The 21,336-nt window shown below is 40.6% G+C and overlaps 1 protein-coding gene across 2 annotated transcripts; it reads left to right on the forward strand.

Annotated features, from left to right (window-relative positions):
* The first annotated feature begins 3,993 nt into the window (after positions 1 to 3,993).
* ZNF831 (zinc finger protein 831) lies at positions 3,994 to 20,746 on the forward strand. 2 transcript variants are annotated; one of them, XM_032704762.1, is made up of 6 exons: positions 3,994 to 4,121; positions 11,758 to 16,036; positions 16,491 to 16,633; positions 18,269 to 18,438; positions 18,567 to 18,706; positions 18,994 to 20,746. In XM_032704762.1, the coding sequence occupies exons 2-6, from the start codon at positions 11,789 to 11,791 to the stop codon at positions 19,846 to 19,848; spliced, it is 5,556 nt and encodes a 1,851-aa protein (XP_032560653.1). In that variant the 5' UTR covers positions 3,994 to 4,121; positions 11,758 to 11,788; the 3' UTR covers positions 19,849 to 20,746. The 2 variants fall into 2 exon arrangements, with proteins under 2 accessions (XP_032560653.1, XP_032560654.1); XM_032704763.1 differs by lacking the exon at positions 3,994 to 4,121 and adding an exon at positions 7,470 to 8,265.
* The last annotated feature ends 590 nt before the right edge of the window (positions 20,747 to 21,336 follow it).

The raw sequence follows: 21,336 nt of genomic DNA on the forward strand, positions 1-21,336 counted from the left end.
TGAACTTTAAAAAAAGGTCTCCCTTTAACTCTATCCAGCTTATGGTACAAGTGAAGATCCCTTCATAGTGGGAAGGCAGGTGTATCAATTGGTTCAAAACCCTAAATTATTTTGTGTCTACAGCAATAAAGAGCTGGATACTGAGCTACAGGAATGTAGGGTTTCCTTGACAACATGTTGAGAAAAGACACAACTACATAAAAAACTTACAGGGAAAATTAAAAATCAAAATAGCTGAGTTGGCTGAATGGTGTGGACTGTGGACTGGGACAGTCTACCTGTGGCTGTTGGTCTGGGTCACGGTGAGGGGAATGCTCTGTTTCTATATTTATGGTTACTGATGCTTCCTTTTACTGGTTTTGACACTGATCTGAAAGTTGGTTCAAATGATCAATGACTCTGTCAAATTCCATTCTCTTTTCTGTAAAACACATTTAAGTTAGTGTAGTTGGGGGTTTTCAGAACATTTCTAATTACTGTCAGTAGTTCTGGTTACCTGTTTTTCTATGACAAGTCAGAAACAGATGGAAAAATTAATATGTCTATAGTTTGTGCACGTACAAACCAGCAAACCTTCCTGCCTTTTTGAGTTGAAGCAACTGTTTCTCTGACAGCTACATTGCTTCTAAGTGTGTCATAATTGTAATTACTCATATTTATGATGTGATATATGCCTGAAAATTAATCATTAATCCAAGAGAAATTACCGCTCATTAATCCAGCAATCTATAAGACCTGGAAAGACCCTTTGTATTTCTCCTGCAAAACATCTGTTTTGTAGAAGAGGCACCGTAACATCCTCCACTTTTTAACCTTCTAACTGTCAGGAAAAGGATGATTTGAGCAAGGAGGAGTAATTGGAGATCTTCTTTCCCACCCAATCATCTGATGCTTTAGAAGCAAAGCTGGACTCACACATCTGCCTTTTCTCTCTGATGTCCAAGTTTTTTCTTGGATTGTAGACTGTCCTCGTAAATTAATTTATAAAACAGTCCTTCACCATACCTGTTTATGGTGAATTAATACTAAAAATCTAAACCAAATAACCCCCAAATCAAACCATATGAGGATTCAACATTTAGAGCCTCACCTACAACACATTAAATCTAAACTTGGAGAAAAAGATCTGTGGGTTTTTAATGGAAGGTGGTTTGAGGCTGGATTTTTTGTTTTCTTTTTTTCCTTTCTCCCCTGGGTGTGAGTCCAGCTCTGTTGCTGGGCTGTGAAAGGAACCCAAGCACTTTAAAGGAGACATTCCATTCTCAGTGAAACACTGAGCTGTGTGTGCACCCAGCTGAACCTTTTCAGTGCTGTGACTGCCTTTGCATTTTCTCAGCAGCCCTTGGGTCTTTTCCCTATGGGATCCATTACTTTGCCTTCTGTTTTAGTTTTCCTTGAACTGGCTTTTCTTTGGCAAGGAGACTCGTGTTTGCTTCTAAAGCAGCCACATCTCTCCCTTTTGCTGTTCAAGCACATTTTTGTCTTTAAGTTTTTTTCTCTTGGACTTCTTTTTCCTGTATGGCCTGACCAGTTTGTGAGAGTTACTGTCCTCTTTGGGTGGTGGTTTTTGCTGGCTCAACAAGACAGAAGTGCCAGATGAATCCTAGTAGGTGTTCTGCATTATTGATATGAGAGTAGTAGTTGGCTGTCCTGTTTACTGGAATGCTTTGAATTTTTTTATACTTACTTTTTTTTCCAGACTTTTAATAGTTGCTTTAAGAGATTCTGTGAATTTACAAAGCTGTGATCTTTGTGAAAAAAAGTCATGCTAATGGTGGAAATGTGCCTTTGGTCAAGTGAAAGTTGTGAAGGCAACCATGATTTCTGTACATTCAGAGTTCATGTCTATAAGGGAAATATTGCCATTTATGATAACCAATAGCAATATTTCATAATGGTTCTTCATGGAGAGCAGTCCTCAGTGGAGGATTAGGTGCATTTAGACATTCTAGGTGTTACTTCACCTGCAGCAAAATGGCCAAAACCAAGGCAGAAATGGTGACTTGGAAATACGACATCTACAGGGTCAGGATACATAGTTGTCCATGCCACATAAACCTTTCAGAGTTACTCCTTCAGGGTGTGTATTTTGTTACTAAACTTCACTGAATTGATTTAAGCAATTCCAGTTTGCAATCCTCCTCAGGCTGCACAATGGCACTCGGTCTGCATGAATGGAGCCCTGCTGGGAGCCAGATTTCTTCTCTCTTCAAACATTCACTTTTCTGTATCAGCTGAGGCCACAAACATTTCTCCAGTAAAATTTTCCTGGAGCTGCCCTCAGCTGTTAGTGTGTACATGAAAGAAGAATTCAAGCTTCTACTGTGGCCAGTAGCCAGACCCCCTTTGGTACCAAGGCTTAGTGCTGTGTCTTGGTGGCAATATCTCTGAGAGCTTTACCAGGTACAGAACTGAAGGTCGTTTTTCATTCACTGTTGCGTTATTCACTGCTCAAGTCCCTTTATCAGAGTCTTAGTTAAAGTTCAGCATTAGTAGTCTGAAGTCCTCAAGTCCAGTCTTGCTGTTTTCACTCACACACTAAATTGTGCTGATTTGGCATCCACTTTTGGGTCCTCAGCCTTGGGAGCTCTCCCTGCTTCACCCTGTGGGCAGGAGATGGGCTGAGAACTGCCAGGGATACCCTGCACTAAACAGCAATGTGGGCATCACAAAGTGTCTCCTCTTTCCCACCCTCTTTGCCTGTGTTTCCCTGCTTTTGATTGTCAGCACAACATCAAAGGCAATGGAAATCCTGAGTGATTTGGGGATCGTTTGAATATTTGAAAAAATAGAAAATAGACACCTAAACCTTTCCACTCCAGAATGCACAAGCCTTCTGTCCAAGCACATGATTTTCAAGCTGGCTGTCTTCTCTCAAAGTACATGAAGATATATATTTAACAAGTGTTAGTCCCTGACTATCATGGAGCAGCCAAGGCATAAAGGCTCCTTGGAGTTTTCAAGCTCCTTTCTAAAACTGTTTTTTCTCTCTTTCACTCTTTGTGGTAAAAAATCTGCTTGAGAAGTGTTCTTGTTTGTCTGACAAAAACCTTCCACCTGTCCCTCCCAACAACAGTGTGCCTGTAACTGTTTATATGCAGTCTTGTGTCAGCAATTTCTCATCAGCTTAAACAGCACTTTCCTCTCCTTTCCCGTGATATTACAGAGAACATCCCCTTTTGTCTCACTCCTGTTGGTCTCCAGTACTTACAACAAACATTCAAGTCTGTTTTCTGCCCAGTTTGGGTGAGTAAACCTGAGGCATTGCTGGACTACTGAACAAAAGTGGGTGCCAGCATGTTTTCTTTTCTGTGTTTTGTGGAATATTTAAGGAAATAGTCCTGGCCTCATTTTTCCTACCTGGCCAGTTGTGGAGTGGCTGCTCTGTCTATCCTGTAGTGCTACTTGGTGCTACCAAGATCTGGGTACCTCTTTCGCACGTCCAAAGGCAGAAATACAGGTGTGCTCTGAAGACTTTTACCGTGGAAATCTGGACAGCCTTCTGGAATACAAGCCCTTGTAGGTTAATTAAAAAACAGCAGGAAAACCCACAACAAAATGTTCACACTAAGTAAAATCTAAAAACCTTCCTAAATACTTAATTTACCTTTTTTTTTTTTTTTTTTAATTTAGAGGATGAAGAAGAAACTTGCCTAAGTTAAAAAAAAAAAAAAGCAACAAACAAACCTTAGAAAAAAAATAAAAGGCAAAAAGTGATAATTTTTCATTTGTGCCTGATGGGGTTGTGTGTGTGTGTTTTTTTTTTTTTTTTAACTGTTTGCAAATCTTCAGTGTAATGGTTTGAAACCCAGTCGTGTCATTTCTTTACGCCCACACACAGAGCTGCAGTAGTGCAGACACTGTAGCAGGCAAACCATATTACCAGCATCGGCCATTAAAACTCTTCCTACACCAGCGTGGGCTGACTTCACCCCCTCCTCTCTTTGCACACACCCCACCACCCACCCTTCAGTTTTCAAACGCTCCAAAAAAAAAAAAAAAAAAAAAAAAAAGAGAGAAGAGAGAGACACTGAAAAAAGAAAAACAGGATGCTTCTTTTGTTTCAACGCTATTCCAGGGACCTGAACCTCTCCACCTGCCTGTGAATTGGCCACCTAAAGGTTAGCAAGTGTTTCGTTCTCGTTCTATGTGGGCAGATAATTAAATTCGAGATGGTAAGGCAGAAATTTTAAAGTTCTAATTTTTTTTAATGTGATGGTTCTTTCACTTAGCAACGAGAAAGATTTTTTCCTAAAACACAAAGCATTTCAGTTCTGGCCCCACTTCAGCTTTTAAGAGGGCTTTAATCGGTATTTTTTCATCATTTAGTCCAACCTCCTAAACTTTAAAAGATGTATTAGGGTTATTATTTTTCTGTTAGAACAACCTGTTGATTGCAGTCTGCTGGCTGGAGGTTGTTAACTCTTTCCTAACGTGGGAAATGCACAGGAGCAAATTTGATGAAAGGATGAAACAATCAAAATCCTTGGAGGTTTTTAAGCACTAAAAATCCTACTTTTTTTCCTCATTGTGAAGCCACCAACAGTGTTACAAAACCAACAGATGTTTTAGATATGTTTCTTTTTAGAAATAAGTGGTGTAAATGTAAAATAAAGACATATAATAAACTAGAAAGCTTTTCTTATGACTGGAGCTGAGAAAAGTAGTAGTATAAGAAGTAGAATAGGAAATATTCGCTGATATAAATTGCATGAAGAGATCAAAAAAGCCAATGAAATATTTACTTCCACACTAAAATATATTTTAGGTTATGATGTTCTTACTGATTTAAGCCTTTTGAATGTTTTCATTTATGGACATTCAAGAAAAGGAGAATAAAAAAGTATAGAAAACTGTATAATAATGTTGAAATCAGTTGTTGTTCTAGGATGAAGAGAAGGTTTTAATATTGTATTATGGTACAGTGTTTAGAAAAATAATAGTTAAAAAAAGCCCAGTCGGTTTTGCTGATATTACACAATTGTGGAAGTTCGGTGTCAAAAATATTTGTCCTCAGGTTATGGTACAAGAATTTCAAAGTTCAGGCAGCAGGTTTTATAGTTGCTTTATACTTTTATAACACACGAGGCAAAACTTCAGAACAGCGAACTTCTTACTAACCAGTAAGATTTCCCAAAGTCAGAATTTAAAATGCCACCACTGAAAGACTATAAAGGTTTGAGAAGATGAGGGAATGAGACATTTCCAGCCCAATTCTGCAGGGAACTGAGGCTCCCAACTTTGTTCAAAGGTCCCAGCAGGCTGCAGGTGGAACTGGCAGTGCTGTGAGATCAGACACATCCCATAAGAACAAGTGAAAAGGTGAAGTCAGTACTTCTGTTATGAGACATTTCAAGATACGAAGTCAAACTGAGAAAAGAGCGAGGGCAGAAACAGGTTTTAAATAAAACAAGATGAACGGTGATTTCTGGGCTAATCAGGAGAGGTATCGGTTCCATTTGGCTTGTTGGAACGGAGAACTAGAAAGTGCCAGAATTGGGATACACTCACAAACACTCTGTTTCCATCAGAGAAGGGGTGCTTAAAGTACCTGCACAACATTTATTTCAGACCCTGTGGTTCACTATTACTTTATGATACTAATATTTAAGTGGAAGTTTTGTCTAGTCAGCCAGGGGAGTTCACAAACACTGGCACGTTGTGCCAGCAGTGGGGGGAATGCAAATCCCAGTGTCTATGTCTTCTGCTGACAGAAAGATACTGTGTGCTGGTCTCAGCATCACTGTCCTCAGAAGAAAAATGAGTAATTAACAATCCTAAAAGATGCTTTAGTTTCAGTTTGAAAAGTTCTTTAAAACACGTAGGATCTTCGAAATCTTATTCTCTCATTAGCACAGGAAGCTGCTTATTGCTGCTTTCACTTGATCATCCCTCTGACAGAGCTCTGTACCTTTGCAGGGATTTGAACACCTGGGATGGTGCCTTTTTCCCAGATACCTGGGACCCAGAAATGCATAACAATGGGCTGTGGGTTTATCTCCCTGAGTCCTGCTTAGGACATGAAATGAGAGCAAAGTGTAGCCCCACATACTCCCTCCTGGGCAGTACCTGGCCGTGGCTGATCTTTATACACAGTTAAAATAGATGTTTTGCTGTACACTGAGACAACTGAGAAGTTTCTCTGAGCAGGACAGTGTTTTGAACTTAAATGAGTATAAGTAATCTTGCACAGAGATTCCATCTTAGGAAGTGACACACAAAAATAGATTGATTAAAAATTTAACTTCATTCCAAACAGAGTTAATGCAGTGTAATACTGGTCCTCTGTGTTATGTGCACAGGTCAAATTCCTTCTAGCCATTAGAGCAACTGTTCATCCATATAAATGGGAAGAATCACAGGATGCTGTGGAGCCAGCCTGATTCCAGAGTCACTTACTCAAGATTTAGAGATTTTTAGATCAAGCTTCAAAAGGTTCTGCTAAGCCCTGAAACCTGTGTGATAGTGGCAAATATCCACACAGGCACTTGCTTCAGTTGTAACTTGCTTGAATTAATTATTACCTCTTCAAGCATCTCAGGATAAGAAGTTTGTAGCTTTAGCATGCAGAATGTTACTGAGTGGTCTAAGTAATGAATTTTGAAAGCTTACACATGTTTTCAATTTGTTCCTAGTTCCAGCATACTTCTGGAATAATTAGTACTGTTTAAAACAAGTCTCCCTTTTAAGTAAATTCATCTTAACTAAATAATAGTCAGTCTCAAAGTGGATTAAAATATAATGGGCTGCAGATATACGATCAAACTGAAGAGAAACTAATTTTGACTGGTTATGTAAAATGCCCAGAATCATCTGTTTGTCTGATTTGATTCATGCCAGTGTTCTATTATAAGATGTGCATCTTTTTCCCCGTTGGTTTGTTGTCTGTAGCATGCAGTAATCCTCCAGAAGATCTCACTCAGAGGTGAGAACACATTCCTTTAGGAAAGTATCTCCCAGCAGAGCTGAAACTAGTTGCTGCATGTAGTTCTCTCCATCTGGACAGACAGTCTGTAGAGCAGAAGCATGAGTCATTGTAAAACAGTTCAGAATGTCAAGTATTTTCTAGATTCCCTGATTTTAAGCATTTGCAGTGCCATTACCAATTACTGGGAGCATTTCAGGCTATGGTAGAAACAAGAAGGATTTTGAGCAACAACACCAGGCCTTGTTAAGAGCTTTTCTGCCCCCTGAATAGATGATAGGCAAGAAAGATAGGAAGAACAAGACAGAAATATTTCTCCACCTCCAAAACTAGAGGCCTACTAAATCAGGGCTCCAGAAACAAATGGAAAGCAATCCAAACAACAGGAAAAAGTCTCCAGGATCAATAAAGCTGTGTGGAATGAAGATCCACTGGGGCCTCCAGCATCAGTCTCTCACCAGAATTAATAAAAGAAAGAGCTTGCACTGAAGTGGATACTGGACAATCAGAACTTCACAGTTTCACCACTATCCAGTTTACAAGGGACAGGCTGCAGTGTCTGAACTGCTCATTGCAGGAAGATTAAAAGCTACATCTTCCAAAATATGATGTTCTTAAGGAAATTTTTCAGGCTGGATATACCAATTTTGTAACATTATTGCGAATTTATATTCCACTTTGGGATTCACTCAGTCTCACAGCAGTGGAGGGCGTAGCCATCCCAGTCCATAATTTAAACAAGTGTTTGGGTGAAGAAGAGCTGCCCCTTCCCAGGACCCCTCAGTGCTGCTGAACTGTGTTACCTGAGGACTCTTCATGACGTCAACCCACAAACAAAATCTAATCTTTTAAAATGATCTTTTCACTGCTGTTGACTGTCCCCTATCCTGTTTTCCCTGCAGTTTCCACAAATTTTAGGGAGGTTTGTCGAGCATGACCTAAACACTTCTAACATTCCTGGGGCACTTTCCCACCTCGTTACAAGCAAACTACCTTTAGGGGTATAAAGAAAAAAGCCTACCATTGTGTCAGTGTATTTCATGGAATGGTACAACTGAATGCAGTGCACAAAATCCCCATTTTGTGAAGATTCTGTGTTCCTATACAGAGAGTGATAAAGGATACGGAGAGATTGAAATGTCACTTCATTTTCTCCTGTTTCAGCTCTTCCTGTTTTCTGAAGGTTGTCACTGTGACACCAATGTAGAAAAAAAAAAAAAGAAAACCACCCAACTTCCTACTTCTAATCTGTTTCAAGTCTTTGTCCTCGTTTCTCTCTGCTTGCATCAAGTATTGACAGAAATGAGGCTTTTTTGCTGAGATGCCTGGCTCAGTCAAAGGTACGTGAGCTAAAATTATTTCCAGACTAAAGAGGATTCCACTCTGTTTGCTCTCTGGTTTATTTAAGGTAAGGATCACCTAAAGCTTTTTAGAAAGGCAAAGACTTGTAGTATAACTGAGTATATTGTGTATGTTCAGAATGTTGAAAACCTGCTTCTGTGGGGTTACAAAAATAACCTGTCATGTCTCCAGGTTATACCTGTGGACCAAGGTGGGGACTGAGCAACTGAGCTTTGCATCTGCTTAGGGACTGATGCTCTTCTCAATATTGTGTCAAAAAATTATATGGAAGTGCTGGAAATAAGTAGCTAATGTTTATTTATTGATTTAATTAATAATGAAGGACAGCTGACAGAGCACTTACATGTGACATGCAGAAGACAAAAATCTTTCACTTGTGTAGTCCAAGATTATTATAACAGTGCTGACAAAATTAAACAAGTTTTATAAAATGTATTTGAAACTCAAGAAAGATTCTATAAAAAAGGAACAACTGGATTTAAAATGAGTTTTTTATATCACCCTTTCCTATTAAAATACTTTATACTTATAAAGTGAGTAAGACATTTTCTGCTACAATGATTTTTTATCTGAAACTCTTCCACTTCTTGACTTTTCAGTGTTCCACAGGACTATCTATGCTGTGTACCTGAAGCTAGAATTCAAACTAGAAACAAAATAATTGTATTTAAATGGAATTTTAGTGACCAGTTTTGATAGCTTAGGAAATCAGTTTAGATAATTTTGGACTGGCCAAATCCTGCATTTAGTTCTGTTTATTTTTCCTTATCTAATTAGGATCAAGTTCTTATGCTGGTAGTTCAATGCCACAAGCTGCAAACAGCTGGGAACATGAGGTGGATGCTCAGTAACAGAGCTCAGGGGATAATCAACAAAGGAAGTTTTCCTACTTTAGGCAAGGACTACCCAGAATGAGCCTTGAGGCAGAATTAGCTTGAGATGAGCTATTTTTGTCAATGTACAGAGAAATACAGTGGCTTTTTTTCGGTATATAAACAACAGATGTGAAAAGTCTGATCGTATTTGCCCCAGTAGAATACAAGTCAGGGCAGTTTCACTTAGGAAGAAAGTCTGTTTGTTTGCTGTGAAAAGCAGGAAACTACCACAGCTGGTAGAAATGTGTTATTACATTCTTAACAATAATGACCTTGTGTGTCACCATTACTTTACTTGTTTAGCATTGTTTAAAACTTTTCTTCAAATTTTCTGCCACCACTTGGGTATTTTCTTTGTGGACCGTTGCAGAGCACTGAAATGATTCTCAGAATTACACTGAATTTTGGGCCCCAGAAACTTAATAAGTGAAATTACAGAGAGTCTCTGGTATTTGGGAACCACAGGATTCATATGAAAAACATCTGGCCATGGTGAGTCCTGCTGACTCAGGCTGGCCTTGAAGGGCCCATCAGCTCTGTGTGCCCATGGGGATATTCAGGGAGAGAAGTAGTTTGTGACACTGGAGCTGACTGGGAGGAAATGTAAAATATGTGGAAATGTATTTCCACACTTCTCTCCAGGGGAAGGAGGGGACCACAACCACTGTGACTTGTTTCATCTGGTGTGGTACTTGTTGGATGTTCTGGCTGCAGGGTATTTAGGCTTCACTTCTTGGAGTCTGGACTCTGCAGTGTATTTTTTTCCCTCAACTTCTTTTTTCCCCCACATCTTTGGAAAAACTACTGCATGCTTAGTTTGTGAGTACCATGGGCTCGTGTCTTATCATTTGCTCCTGTTTTCATTGTTTGCTGTGTTAAAATTTAAAAGTGCCTGTATAACTTCAGAACAACCTTAAATGGACTTGAAATGTTGATAACATCACTTTGCAAATCAGAGAAATCCACTTTTTTCCTGTAGTGTTCACCACACTACACAATATGGATAATAACTTAATTTCTTTAACAAGCCATATTCTTTTAACATTCTTCCATCAATATAATCATTACCTATAGCAAAAAGCCACTTAAGTGATTATTGCACATAGAAATCTCTGAAGTGGACAAGAAAAGTGCATGTGTGATAAGTGAACTTGATTTATAACATTCATGAGAAAGGAGAAAGGGAAAAATCTCACAATGCTGTGCACACATCAGTTCATTTTACAGGTTGCTTTCTGGTATGGAACCAGTACAAATTTCAAAGTGTTTTTAAGTAATCCTTTTACTGTTTCTCAGCAATGATTACCTATTAAAATGATCCTAGGAAGTTACAGAAAAGCCACTACAGCTTGTGCAGTAAAGCAACAAACTGCAGATTTCAAATTTAGCCACTGATTATGTTATTCCAAATGGGGTTTTTTATGACTATTTGCACAAGAACAGCCCATTATTCATAGCAGTAAATTGATACAGAGCCGTGAGTAAAGCTGAGTAAGAAATAAACATTCACAGATCACCTGATTTTCACCCTGCCTGTAATTACAAGGGGTTATGCTCGTGCCCCATCAGCTCCTCCAAAGATAATTTTCAACTTGATTATTTTGATAGTTTACTCCTTTGTTGCTAATGAAAGAAAAAGGACAATACAAATTTTTGTTGAAATAAGAACCACTGTGGACCAGCACCAACCCTGCACATATTTGGACAGATTTCATAAGAATAGGCTCACTTTTTTTCAAAAACTGTGTCTAGAAGATGTTTTCATCTGGCATTAAAAGCATCTAAAAATAAGCAGCATACCATAATATCTCCATTTATTAGATAAAATGAATTAAAGCCAGCTTTAATTTCTCCCACTATTTTCCTATGATACCATCTTTTCTACTTTGCACATATTTATGTAAATCCCACTTGTAAAACGGGACATCAGTTTACTTTTGTTCACATATTTCCATTTTACACCACTTGCTGCAGTACGTTTGGCTTTAGCCCCCTTAAATTTGGGTAAACGCAGATTAATATGAACCCATGTTTACTGTCCTGTGTTTGGAAGAGTTGCCCAAAGAACGTGTGCAGTTTTTATCCTCAGAGGATCTCAAAACCAGACAGGGTAACATCCTGACAACCTCATCTGACCTCAGTGCTGACTCTGCTCTGAGCAGGTCTTTGGACTAGAGACCTCCTGAGGTCCCCTCTAACCTCCATTGTCCCGTGTTTCTATATTAACAATTATTAATGTTAATTAAATATAAAACCATGATACACATATATAATGAGAATATGGTTCCAGAAAATTAAAATTGTATTATTTCTGGTGTGCTGAGAGCCTTGATTTGCAAATCTGAAACTCAGCTTTATTTCTAATGCTTTGGGTATTTATCGTAGATCGTAAGAGTGGTTTTAAATGCAGTGTTAAATGTTCTTTACCCTTTAATTCCTAGATAAGAAATGAAAAATGAATCAATTTAATTGGAAAATGAAGTAATTGTCTGTATAATGACTGTATGTAAGATTTGTGATATTCTTAACCACTGACTTTCCTAGTCCAGCAGTTGAACTTTTGTATTTTATTTGCTCTATTTCCCCTCCCCACAGGTACCTAAGCACGTGGCAGAGAGCCCTTGGCATGGAGGCACAGAAGGCACAGAAGGCACCTGGTTTCACAGCTGCACCCCCAGATCGCCCCGTTGCAGCCTCCTCTCTGCAGCCCTCGCAGGGCTCCTCAGATCCCGGCCAGGGCACTGTGCTTCCCCGGGAACCGGCGCTGTCCCAGCCCGTGTACCTCAAAGCCCTCACCATCCCGCTGTACCAGCCTGTCCAGGCAGGATGCTTCCAGCCACATGGGCAGTTAGTGACTGCCAGGAGCTGTGTCCATCTCGACAGCACCAACATTCCCCTCATCCTCAACCCACTCGTCCCTCCAGAAAGCCCAGATCGGCCTCAGTCAGTTTTTCAGAAACAACTTGGGCAAAGTCTAACATTGAGCATAGTCAGCACTTTACCAGTTTTATCATCACCGAGTTCTTGTGTAAATGCACCTATTGGAAGCCCAGGAAAATCCAAAAAAGCTGGGAAATATATCTGCAAACACTGTGGACGAGATTGTCTGAAGCCAAGTGTCCTTGAGAAGCACATTCGCTCTCACACAGGAGAGAGGCCCTTTCCGTGCACCACCTGTGGCATCGCATTTAAAACTCAGAGCAACTTGTACAAACACAGGAGAACTCAAACACACGTCAACAACACCAGGCTGCCCTCAGACTCTGACACCAGTGGGGCATCAGAGCAAAACGGGAGATCAGCAGAGAGCACCACCTCAGGCCAAGGCTGCAAACCACTGAGCAGCACCAGTGAGGATAAGGGGATACAGATGAAACAACCAAGTTCAGAGACCAGTGCTGGACCAGACACTAAGAAACTTCACGAGCTTTCACTGCCAGCAACAAGCACTTCACCAGTTTTTTCAGAAAATCAAGAAACGACGAATCAATCCTTCAGTTCAAAGGCTAATCAAGGGGTTCCTGAAAGAGAACCTCGCAGTTTATCATCTCCAGGAGCTTTGCCAAATGGTCCGTGTCAGAGGAAGAAGATGCAGGAACAAAGAACTCCAACTGCCAACAAGCACATTCAGCTGCAAAGGCAGCAAGCAACCTCTTCGGAGAAGCAGTGGGATTACAAGCCATTGGACTGCAAGCTGAAGAAGTGTGAGAGCACTGACTCGGGGTATCTGTCCCGCTCTGACAGCACAGAACAACAGATGGCATCGCCCAGCCCCTTGCACAGCCTGTGTGAGCACAGCACGGAGCTGGAAAGCGAAACTGCCTTCAGCAGCCCCAGGTGTGCCTCCGGAAGCAGTGCAAAGCCAGAGGCAGCCGAGAAAGCTGCAGCCTCCATGCTAGAGAAAAAGAGGCTGGAAGAGCACATTTCAAAACTTATTTCTCATAACAAAAGTGTGGTGGATGATACCCAGTTAGACAATGTCAGGCCCAGGAAAACTGTCCTTTCCAAACAGGGAAGCATCGACCTGCCAATGCCTTACACATACAAAGACTCTTTCCATTTTGATATCAGAACTTGTGATGTAAATAGGAAAAAGAATCTTGCCCTTTGTTCAGCAAAGTCTACCTTTGCACCCCCTGAGAAATGCAAGCCAATATTTTTCCATTCAGTTCCCACCCAGTTCTCCACGACCATTGACACTGTGCCTGTTACTCGGAGCAACTCCTTGCCGTTCGTGGAGGGAGCAAGGATGGCACAGGACAAACCAGGTTGCTCAAAACCACTTTCTCTTACTAAGCAGTCTGTAAACACAGGCACTGCTGGTTTGCTGCCTAGCAACAATCTTGCTGCAAATTCAGTGGATTTCCCTAATAGCCATCCCCGAGCTCTAGTCAGACAAACAGCCGTGGATGATTTGCCACTAAGTAATGTGGTTGATCATCCTCCTCCTTCAGAGGAGATGCAAGGCAGTAAAAAGCTTGGGGCTGGAGAAGTAATCAGTGCTAAAAATAAGAAACACAATCAAAGGAAATTAAAGATGTTCTCCCAAGAAAAATGGCAAATGTATGGAGATGAAACATTTAAGAAAATCTACCAAAAAATGAAAAGCAGTCAAAACGCCAAGAAAATGAAACAAAGGGGGGATAAGATTACAGATATTACAAGCTTCACTCCTGACTCAAAGGAATCAGCCAGCAGCACTGAAATTGTTGAGGAAAGAGATGCCAGGAGCTCTGTAAGTGACAGTCATTCCTCCCTTTTGACAGCAGCTTCAAACACGGGTAAATCAGGAACCTGTACTGATGGTAATCGTGTTCTGCAGAATGTGTCCTCTGAGGAAACTGCAGACAGTGTGTCCTACCTAATGGAGACATCACATACCACAAATGCCTGTGCACGGACCATAAGGAGCAAAACTTTCCAAGACCCCAGTGGCAGGGACAGAGAGAAGCGCACAGCTCTCAGCAGCACAGGGCGAGCTCCAAGCAGTTGTGAGCTCAGGCTTCAAAATCTTGAGTGTCAGCCCAGCTGTCACAGAAGGAATGATGACTCCTTGCCAGTACAGAGTAGCAACTGGGAAATACCAAGCCCTGGGAAAGAATCCAGTGCGTTTGAATTAGATTCTAAAAGCACCACACACAGTTATGGAGGCCATCGCAGGACTAAGGAGACTGGCCAGCAAGGCCTGTGGGTCCATTGCAGCAGCAGAGAGACTGCAGGGAAATCCCAGAATTTACCATCAGAAAGAAAAAAGCTGAAATTTGAAGTGGAGAAGACGACACCAAATATGATTTCAATGTCCTGCCCTAGTCCTGGTAGCGAAAGCAGTGCAGTAAGTGAAGCAGAGAGAGCCCACTGCTCTGGCACTCCCTGTCTTTCCACAGCTCCAGTGACATTCTCCAGTAAAGCACAAGAGCAAAAATTGGGCACAGGAATTAATGAATCCACTGGAGGTACCGAGAATGTGGAATATATGAAAACAATGAAACTCCCCACAAAAGCTCTCAATTACGGTGATGTTGACCTCCTTTCAAATTCAACTGGTATCTCAAAAGCTTCACTGGTGGGATTTTTAGGGCCTGAATTAAGGGGAAGTGATTGCAACTCTTTTGCCTTGCACAATGCAACACATAAAGATGACAAAACATGTCTTGTGAAAATAGAAGCAAAAGTACCACTTTTCAATGACAATGTTGGGGATGTATCTTCCAAAATTCATCATCTGCAATCTGGTCATTCAACTCCAGCCCCACAACAAAATGCCTTTTCTCCAAAATATATCCTTAAATTGCCACAGGCCAAGAGAGCCTCAAATTTGTCACTTTTGCCTAGATCTGAACAAGTTACACCTTGCACATCTGAGACAGACACCCTAACCACCCCTTCCTGCTCTTCCAGCAGTGGATCCCTCCATTCTCATCCCAGTGATGTGGTTTGGTCCCCTTTACAATTTGAAGTGAGACAAAAGGCTGGCACAGGAGAGCTTCGATGGAATGTACACACAAACTGGAAAACTCCAGGATTTTGTTCACCAGTCAACTCAGAAACAACAAATATCTTAACCACAGCAGATAACACCTTTTCTAACCCAAACTTCAGGCCGCAGGATATGGCGAGAGATGATTGGAAAAACAAGCAGAAGAAAAAAAAATTGAATTATCAAAGGCAAACAGAAGAGAAGTGGATGAGCATAACTACTTGCTCTACACAGACTCCAAAGAAGAAAATATGCTTTACTTCTGTGTATACAAGTGGCTTTTTCATACCAGCTGACATCAAAGATGAGAGAAAGGTTTTACAGCATCTTTGCTCAGGAAGTGACTCTTTGATAAAGACATCAGTTTCTAGCAAGGGAGCAGAGCCAACAGTCGTGGGATGGGACAGAAGGGGAAGTCTGTCCACCCTCAAGGATGCTTCACCAACACTGCAGGACATGCTGCAGCATCCTCAGAGCTCAACAGACAGCCCCACTTACCTTTGCCATTCTTTTGGCACTTTTTATTGCCACACTCTCACCACTCACTGTAAAGAATTCCCAGTGCTCCCCCACAATAACAGGACCTGCTCCTCTGGCAGTTTAACAGTGTCAGGCACAAAGGGCACCTTCCCCTCCCTCAGTGCTGAGCCCCGACTAACCTGGTGCTGTTTAAGCAGGAGCCTCCCCCTGCCCACGGAGCAGAAGGGGAATGCAGACTCTGCCTACTCCTCCCTGCACTCCTGTGACAGAGGATCCAGCAGGGAATGCAGCCTGTCCAAATACGACATCTCTATCTTCAAAATGAAAAACAGTAACAAGACTGTGGCATATGGCTTAACAAACACAAGTTTAAAAACGCTGGTTTCATCTTTTTCTAAAGGACAACAGATGCAGGAGGTAATATTAATAATCCTATTTGCCTTCTCAAGAGGGTGTTATTGGCTGACAGCCCATCCTCACCCTCTTACTAGAAAAACGAAATAATTATCAGAAGTATATTTATGGTCATTTATAGGATTTTGTTGATACAGAATTTACAATTTACATTTTTAGAAGATAAATCTTATATTCATTTGATGCATGAGAAAGGTATACTTTTGTGTGAATAGTTAAGTTTCTTTCACTTGACCATTTTGGTAAGAATGCTGGCTAGTGAGGAGAGTGAACTGCTGTTTTCCCTTTTGGGTATATTTTATATAATGATCAGAAAAAAAATAGGAAAAATTCAGAGTTGTGCTACTAAACTACTATGTTGTTCAGTGCTATTTAAAAAGAGCACAGATTTCCAGTCTCTTGATCAATGTAACTCACGGTTTTCATTTACTTAATTTTTTCCCAATATTCTCAACAGTTAAGCTCAGTAGCTCCTGGTGGTGCTTTCAAAAATATTTCAGAACAAAAGAAGAAAACTGTAGTTTGCAGAAAGGAAAAACCCTCAACAAATAAACTCAAGAGGAGCCACAAACAGAAAAAGATTAAAGTCACCCCCAAATGGTAAGAAATATGGTTTGCAGCTTCGCTAGACATAGACATGATTTTGATGAAAAGGGTGTAAAAAGTCCACAGAAAATAAAAAGTCATCCCCAAAATTCAACCACGTTAAAATTGGGGGGAAAAAATAAATCTCTCAAAAAGAGCTATTCTCACACCACAGCAGTTCCCCAAAGGTAAACCATGAAAAACACCAATATGTTGTTTATTACCAGGAACAGACTTTTCTAAGTCAAACAGACATATCCCAAAGAAAGAGGATGATTGGTCAGTTGAGTCTCACTATGCTTTAGAAATTATTCTTATCTGTCAAACTTGCCAGCATTTACTTTTGCTCGAAGGGAACCAAAATCCTTTCGTTTTTAATCCGGTTACAGCTCAGAGCAGAGCTCGGAAGATCCATATCCTGAACTGCTATTCACAGGAGAATGCAGAAGAATAAATATCAAGTTTAACACAAACTAACAAAACCATCTGTAGTTCAAAGGATCATTCGGTTTAAATGAAAAGCAGGAAGAATTTGAGCATAAAACTATCAAAGGCACATTGTCTCAATCAGCAAAGCTCCCCTGTATCTAATGGGAGCTCAGCCCAGTGGATTTAGCCTCTAATCTTTCAGGAGCGTGGGGCAGCAGAATGTCTGATGAATTGCTTCAATAAGAAACACATATTGTGTGCATACATCCCCCTGATTCCATTTCACGACCAAAATCAGACAGAGTGACTCCCTTGAGGACAAATCAGTGTCAGTAACTTAATCACCGTGTCTAGTTCAGCAAACAGCACTGAGGAGCATGAGAACAAAAATAGAAGACTCAGGGCTACGTCATCCAGCCTAGTCATACTCCTCTAGGACTTTTTTTCTGCTTTGGTTTTTTGGGTGGTGTTTGTTTTGTTTTGTTTTGTTTTGTTTTCTTTTTTTTCTGCTGACCTCAGAATTTATTTATTTGGCTCTATCAAATAATTACAGGGATTGAGGTAAGTACAGCATCCTGAAAGCTCAGATCATGCATACTAGTAGCTAACTGGCCCAACTGGTAACCAAGAAATTCAGTGTAATTTTCTAATACACCAAATACCAGAATTACCACATCCTTTTAGGTTTACATCTTGCTCTGTGTGTGGTGACATTCTACTGATTTAGTCACTCAGTTACTGAAAGATCTATCCAGAGCAGAAAACAAGGCAGAGCTGGAATATTCAGTGTGAGTTTTCTAAATAACTGGAATACTTATGCTGTTCTTTAGTGATGATGAATAGGTGGCACATAAGAAGTGAAAAGTAAAAAAGCCAACAACCACACAGCATCAGGTGATTCCTGTCTGATTCAAGCCTTTATGAAGTATATAGTTTTAAAATTCCAGATATAGGAAAAAGGATCTGTTATTTCTTAATCCTTTTCTCTTAGAAAATCATGGATTTACTGAAACCAACAGAGGAAAAAAAAGTAATAAAATAATTGTGGGTCTCTTCCCTAAAATCCTGATTTTTTTTTTTTTTTTGAGTTGACATAAACATCTCTTTCACAGTAGTAAACTGCTGTTAGACTTTAGTGTCTGTGATGAGGTGGTGTTATTACTCTGGCAGGTTTTACATCTCCCATATTTGTTTACCCTTTCAATGCCTCTGGCACTGCAGGTACAGAGGGAGGCACATCCATGGATATTCCCAGTTGAAAGTGAACCGGCTGAGCAAGAGGCCCTGTTTCCCCAACAGAGCACTGGATGCTTTGAGAAAGGGCTATTCATCACAGCCCCCCAAATTCAATAAGCATAAGAAGTGCCATTCTCCTCAATCGAAGGTGCAAGGTAAGTATTTTGAATATTTTTTTAAAAAAACTGATGTTAGTTCAGTGCTACGATGAGAAATGTAGTAAGTTCTAGCATGTGGGGCAATAAAAATCAAAGTAAAAGTTTCTTCAACCTCTTTTCAATAGAGAGTTACCTACACCAGCAAAATTCCACCTCAGATAAAGCACTTTGCAGGAGGAAAAAAGAAGGAAAGAATAACTCAGGAATATCTTCCCATACTGAAAACCTAAACCATGTTAAACAAAGAGACAAAACGGATAAAAAAGTAGGTATTGTACCTTAATTCCTGTATTAATATTTATTAAAATAAAAAAAAATCGATTATTTAAACGTGAATTATATTCAGCTGGTTTAAAGTTCAAGTTGAGACTACTTTGTAGCACAGATTTTGTTTAAAATGTTTAAAAATATGTTAAAGGTATTACTGGGGGGTTAAAATACTATGAAAACTTACTGATGTTAGCTTTTTAAAAAGAACAACTAAACTTGCATCAGTTGCTCTGGATTGAAAATTTTAAACCTCAATTTTTCCCCCCCTCCTAATTTCTACAGGACATTTCTGGGCAAATCAGGGAACACACGGGAACAAACGTCTGTGTCCAGAACATCACGGCTCCCCTGGGAATAGCTGTGACAGCTCATTCCTTTCCCTCCCCAGCTCCCACATCCATGCAGCAGGTCAGCAGGGACGTGGCCATTTGCTGCTGGGTCACACAGCCCCTCGTGCTCCAGCCATCCGGGCCAGGGCATTCCCGGCCAAGCCTCCGGAGTGACTCAACGGCAGCTTCCTTTGGGTCTCGCCCTTCTGATTTTACAAACACAGGCACAGGTGACCAACCCAGCAGCACAGACCCACAGGCTCCTGGTCCTCTTTCCTTACACCTGGAGACAAGCCAGGAAAACACACTGAGTGCAGAGTCAGAGAGGCAAATATCTGGTACGTTAGACCCGGTGATCCAGGCCTCGGGAAGGGAGAAAACTCCAGCTTATGAAGACATAAATTCACCTCACAAAGAACACCCAGCTCCCAGTTCCCAGCCTGGATGTTCACGTTTATTTGGATCAAAAGCAGAGTCTCTTCCTGAGTCAGTCACAAGGGCTCAGTTACCCAGCAGAGAATACACAGAGAGGGTAAACGTGTCTCAAAATCTCCTGGACCTCCACGGAAGCAGAGACAGGAACGGATCCCACCTGCAGCCCAGTCCCTATGGAAGGCCACACGGAACAGCTACTACTACCTTTAAAAAGCCCCCAATTTCTCTCAGATCCCCTGAGTTCAAGAGTTACTCTGCAGCACTTTCCAAGACATACAAAAAGAGAGGTTTAGAGATGATGAGGAAGCAAACGCGAGTGGAGTACGATGACACGAGCAGTGATGACGAGGACAGGCTGGTTATAGAGATATAGCAGAGAGGCTGCTCACACAGGGACAGGAGGAAATGCCAGGGATGTCTGATCCATAGGTCTGAAACACCTAAACATCAGCAAAGCCATTCCTCTGTGCAAGAGGCAGAATTCTCTTTGGAAAAGCCCTTTCTTTCAAGGACTAGTACTTTTTTTAAAGAAGCTTATTTGAGGCATCACACATTTAAAAGCAAGAGGTAAACCTGTGTTTCTGACGGGTTTCCAGCATTGTTATGTTCTTGTCACCCTCACAGATTTCCCACAAGTGCTGGGTGCCTGTGGGTGTGTTACTCAAAGCCTGCAGTGGATTTGGTTACTTCTAACAATACAACGGCAGCAGCTTCCCCCGTGTACGAGCTGGGATTTCCTGGAAGGGTATGGATGTGTTCTCTTCCATACACTCCTCTTTTCTTGCAGTCACTGCCATCTGCACTGGGAGTGACACACTGGCATTAAGGGGAAGATCTGCTCCCTAAGTATCTGTGATATTGGAAGAGTGTGGAAAAATGCTGACCCTTTTCCATGTTGCACAAATGTCAATGCTTCTGTGTGAGAAATGACACAAGCATGCTTTGCTTTGTGTTTCGTGCCTTTTATGCCAAGATCTACTCAAATATTCTTGATTTCTAGGTGGAGAATATGGGTGTTAGCTGTTGATATTTCCTTGTGGTAAAATTTCTGACAAGGATTTTCTCATTATATTTGTCACATTGTGCTCCAACCGATGTCATCTGGAATGTTTTGTTTTTATTGTAACTTTAACTGCAATGATGCTCTTTTATTGAGGGTAAAGAAGCTATATGGCATAGCTGGTTTTCTTTTTTTAACAAAAAGTTTTGTGCTACAAACCCTAAAATTTACTGGTTTCCATGTGAATAAATAATTAGATATTTCAACTTGACCAGGTGTATTCACTTGCTTCATTAAACTGACAAACACTAAAACCATTCCACTTCTACATTAAGCCAAATTCTACACTTAAACTTCTACTGTTCTTGTACTGAGTTGCTTTTACTTTACTTTAGTCATGCACAGGTAAAACCTTATACAAATCATCATCACAAAGAAATCTAGAATGTACTGGCTGAGAAAAATGAATGTATATGTGCAAAAAGATGCCAAAACATTCAGCTGCTTCAGATATATTCCACCTTCATCTTCAAACTCCTTGTGTATCATTGTTAATAGTACTATGGATGGCAAGAAAGTGTTTGGTTTTCACCAGCAGCCTCCACAGCAACTATATTCACCTCTTGCTTGTGCAAGAGCTAAATATTATATGGACATATAATGAATCTGCTGTATAAAGGTTTTTTTCCATAATGTTTGTGGCTAAATGCTGTGTTTTAAAGTGGAATTTCTAGAGCAGCAATTTAGAAATATCATGGCTGGGCTTCGCGAACGAAGATTTGGGGCAAATTTAGAAATATAGCAATTAGAAATTTAGACTCACAAGTGCTGTGCAAAGAAACATTTATACTGCATACATTT

Source organism: Chiroxiphia lanceolata, chromosome 17 (genome assembly GCF_009829145.1).
Source record: "Chiroxiphia lanceolata isolate bChiLan1 chromosome 17, bChiLan1.pri, whole genome shotgun sequence".
NCBI lineage: Eukaryota > Metazoa > Chordata > Aves > Passeriformes > Pipridae > Chiroxiphia > Chiroxiphia lanceolata.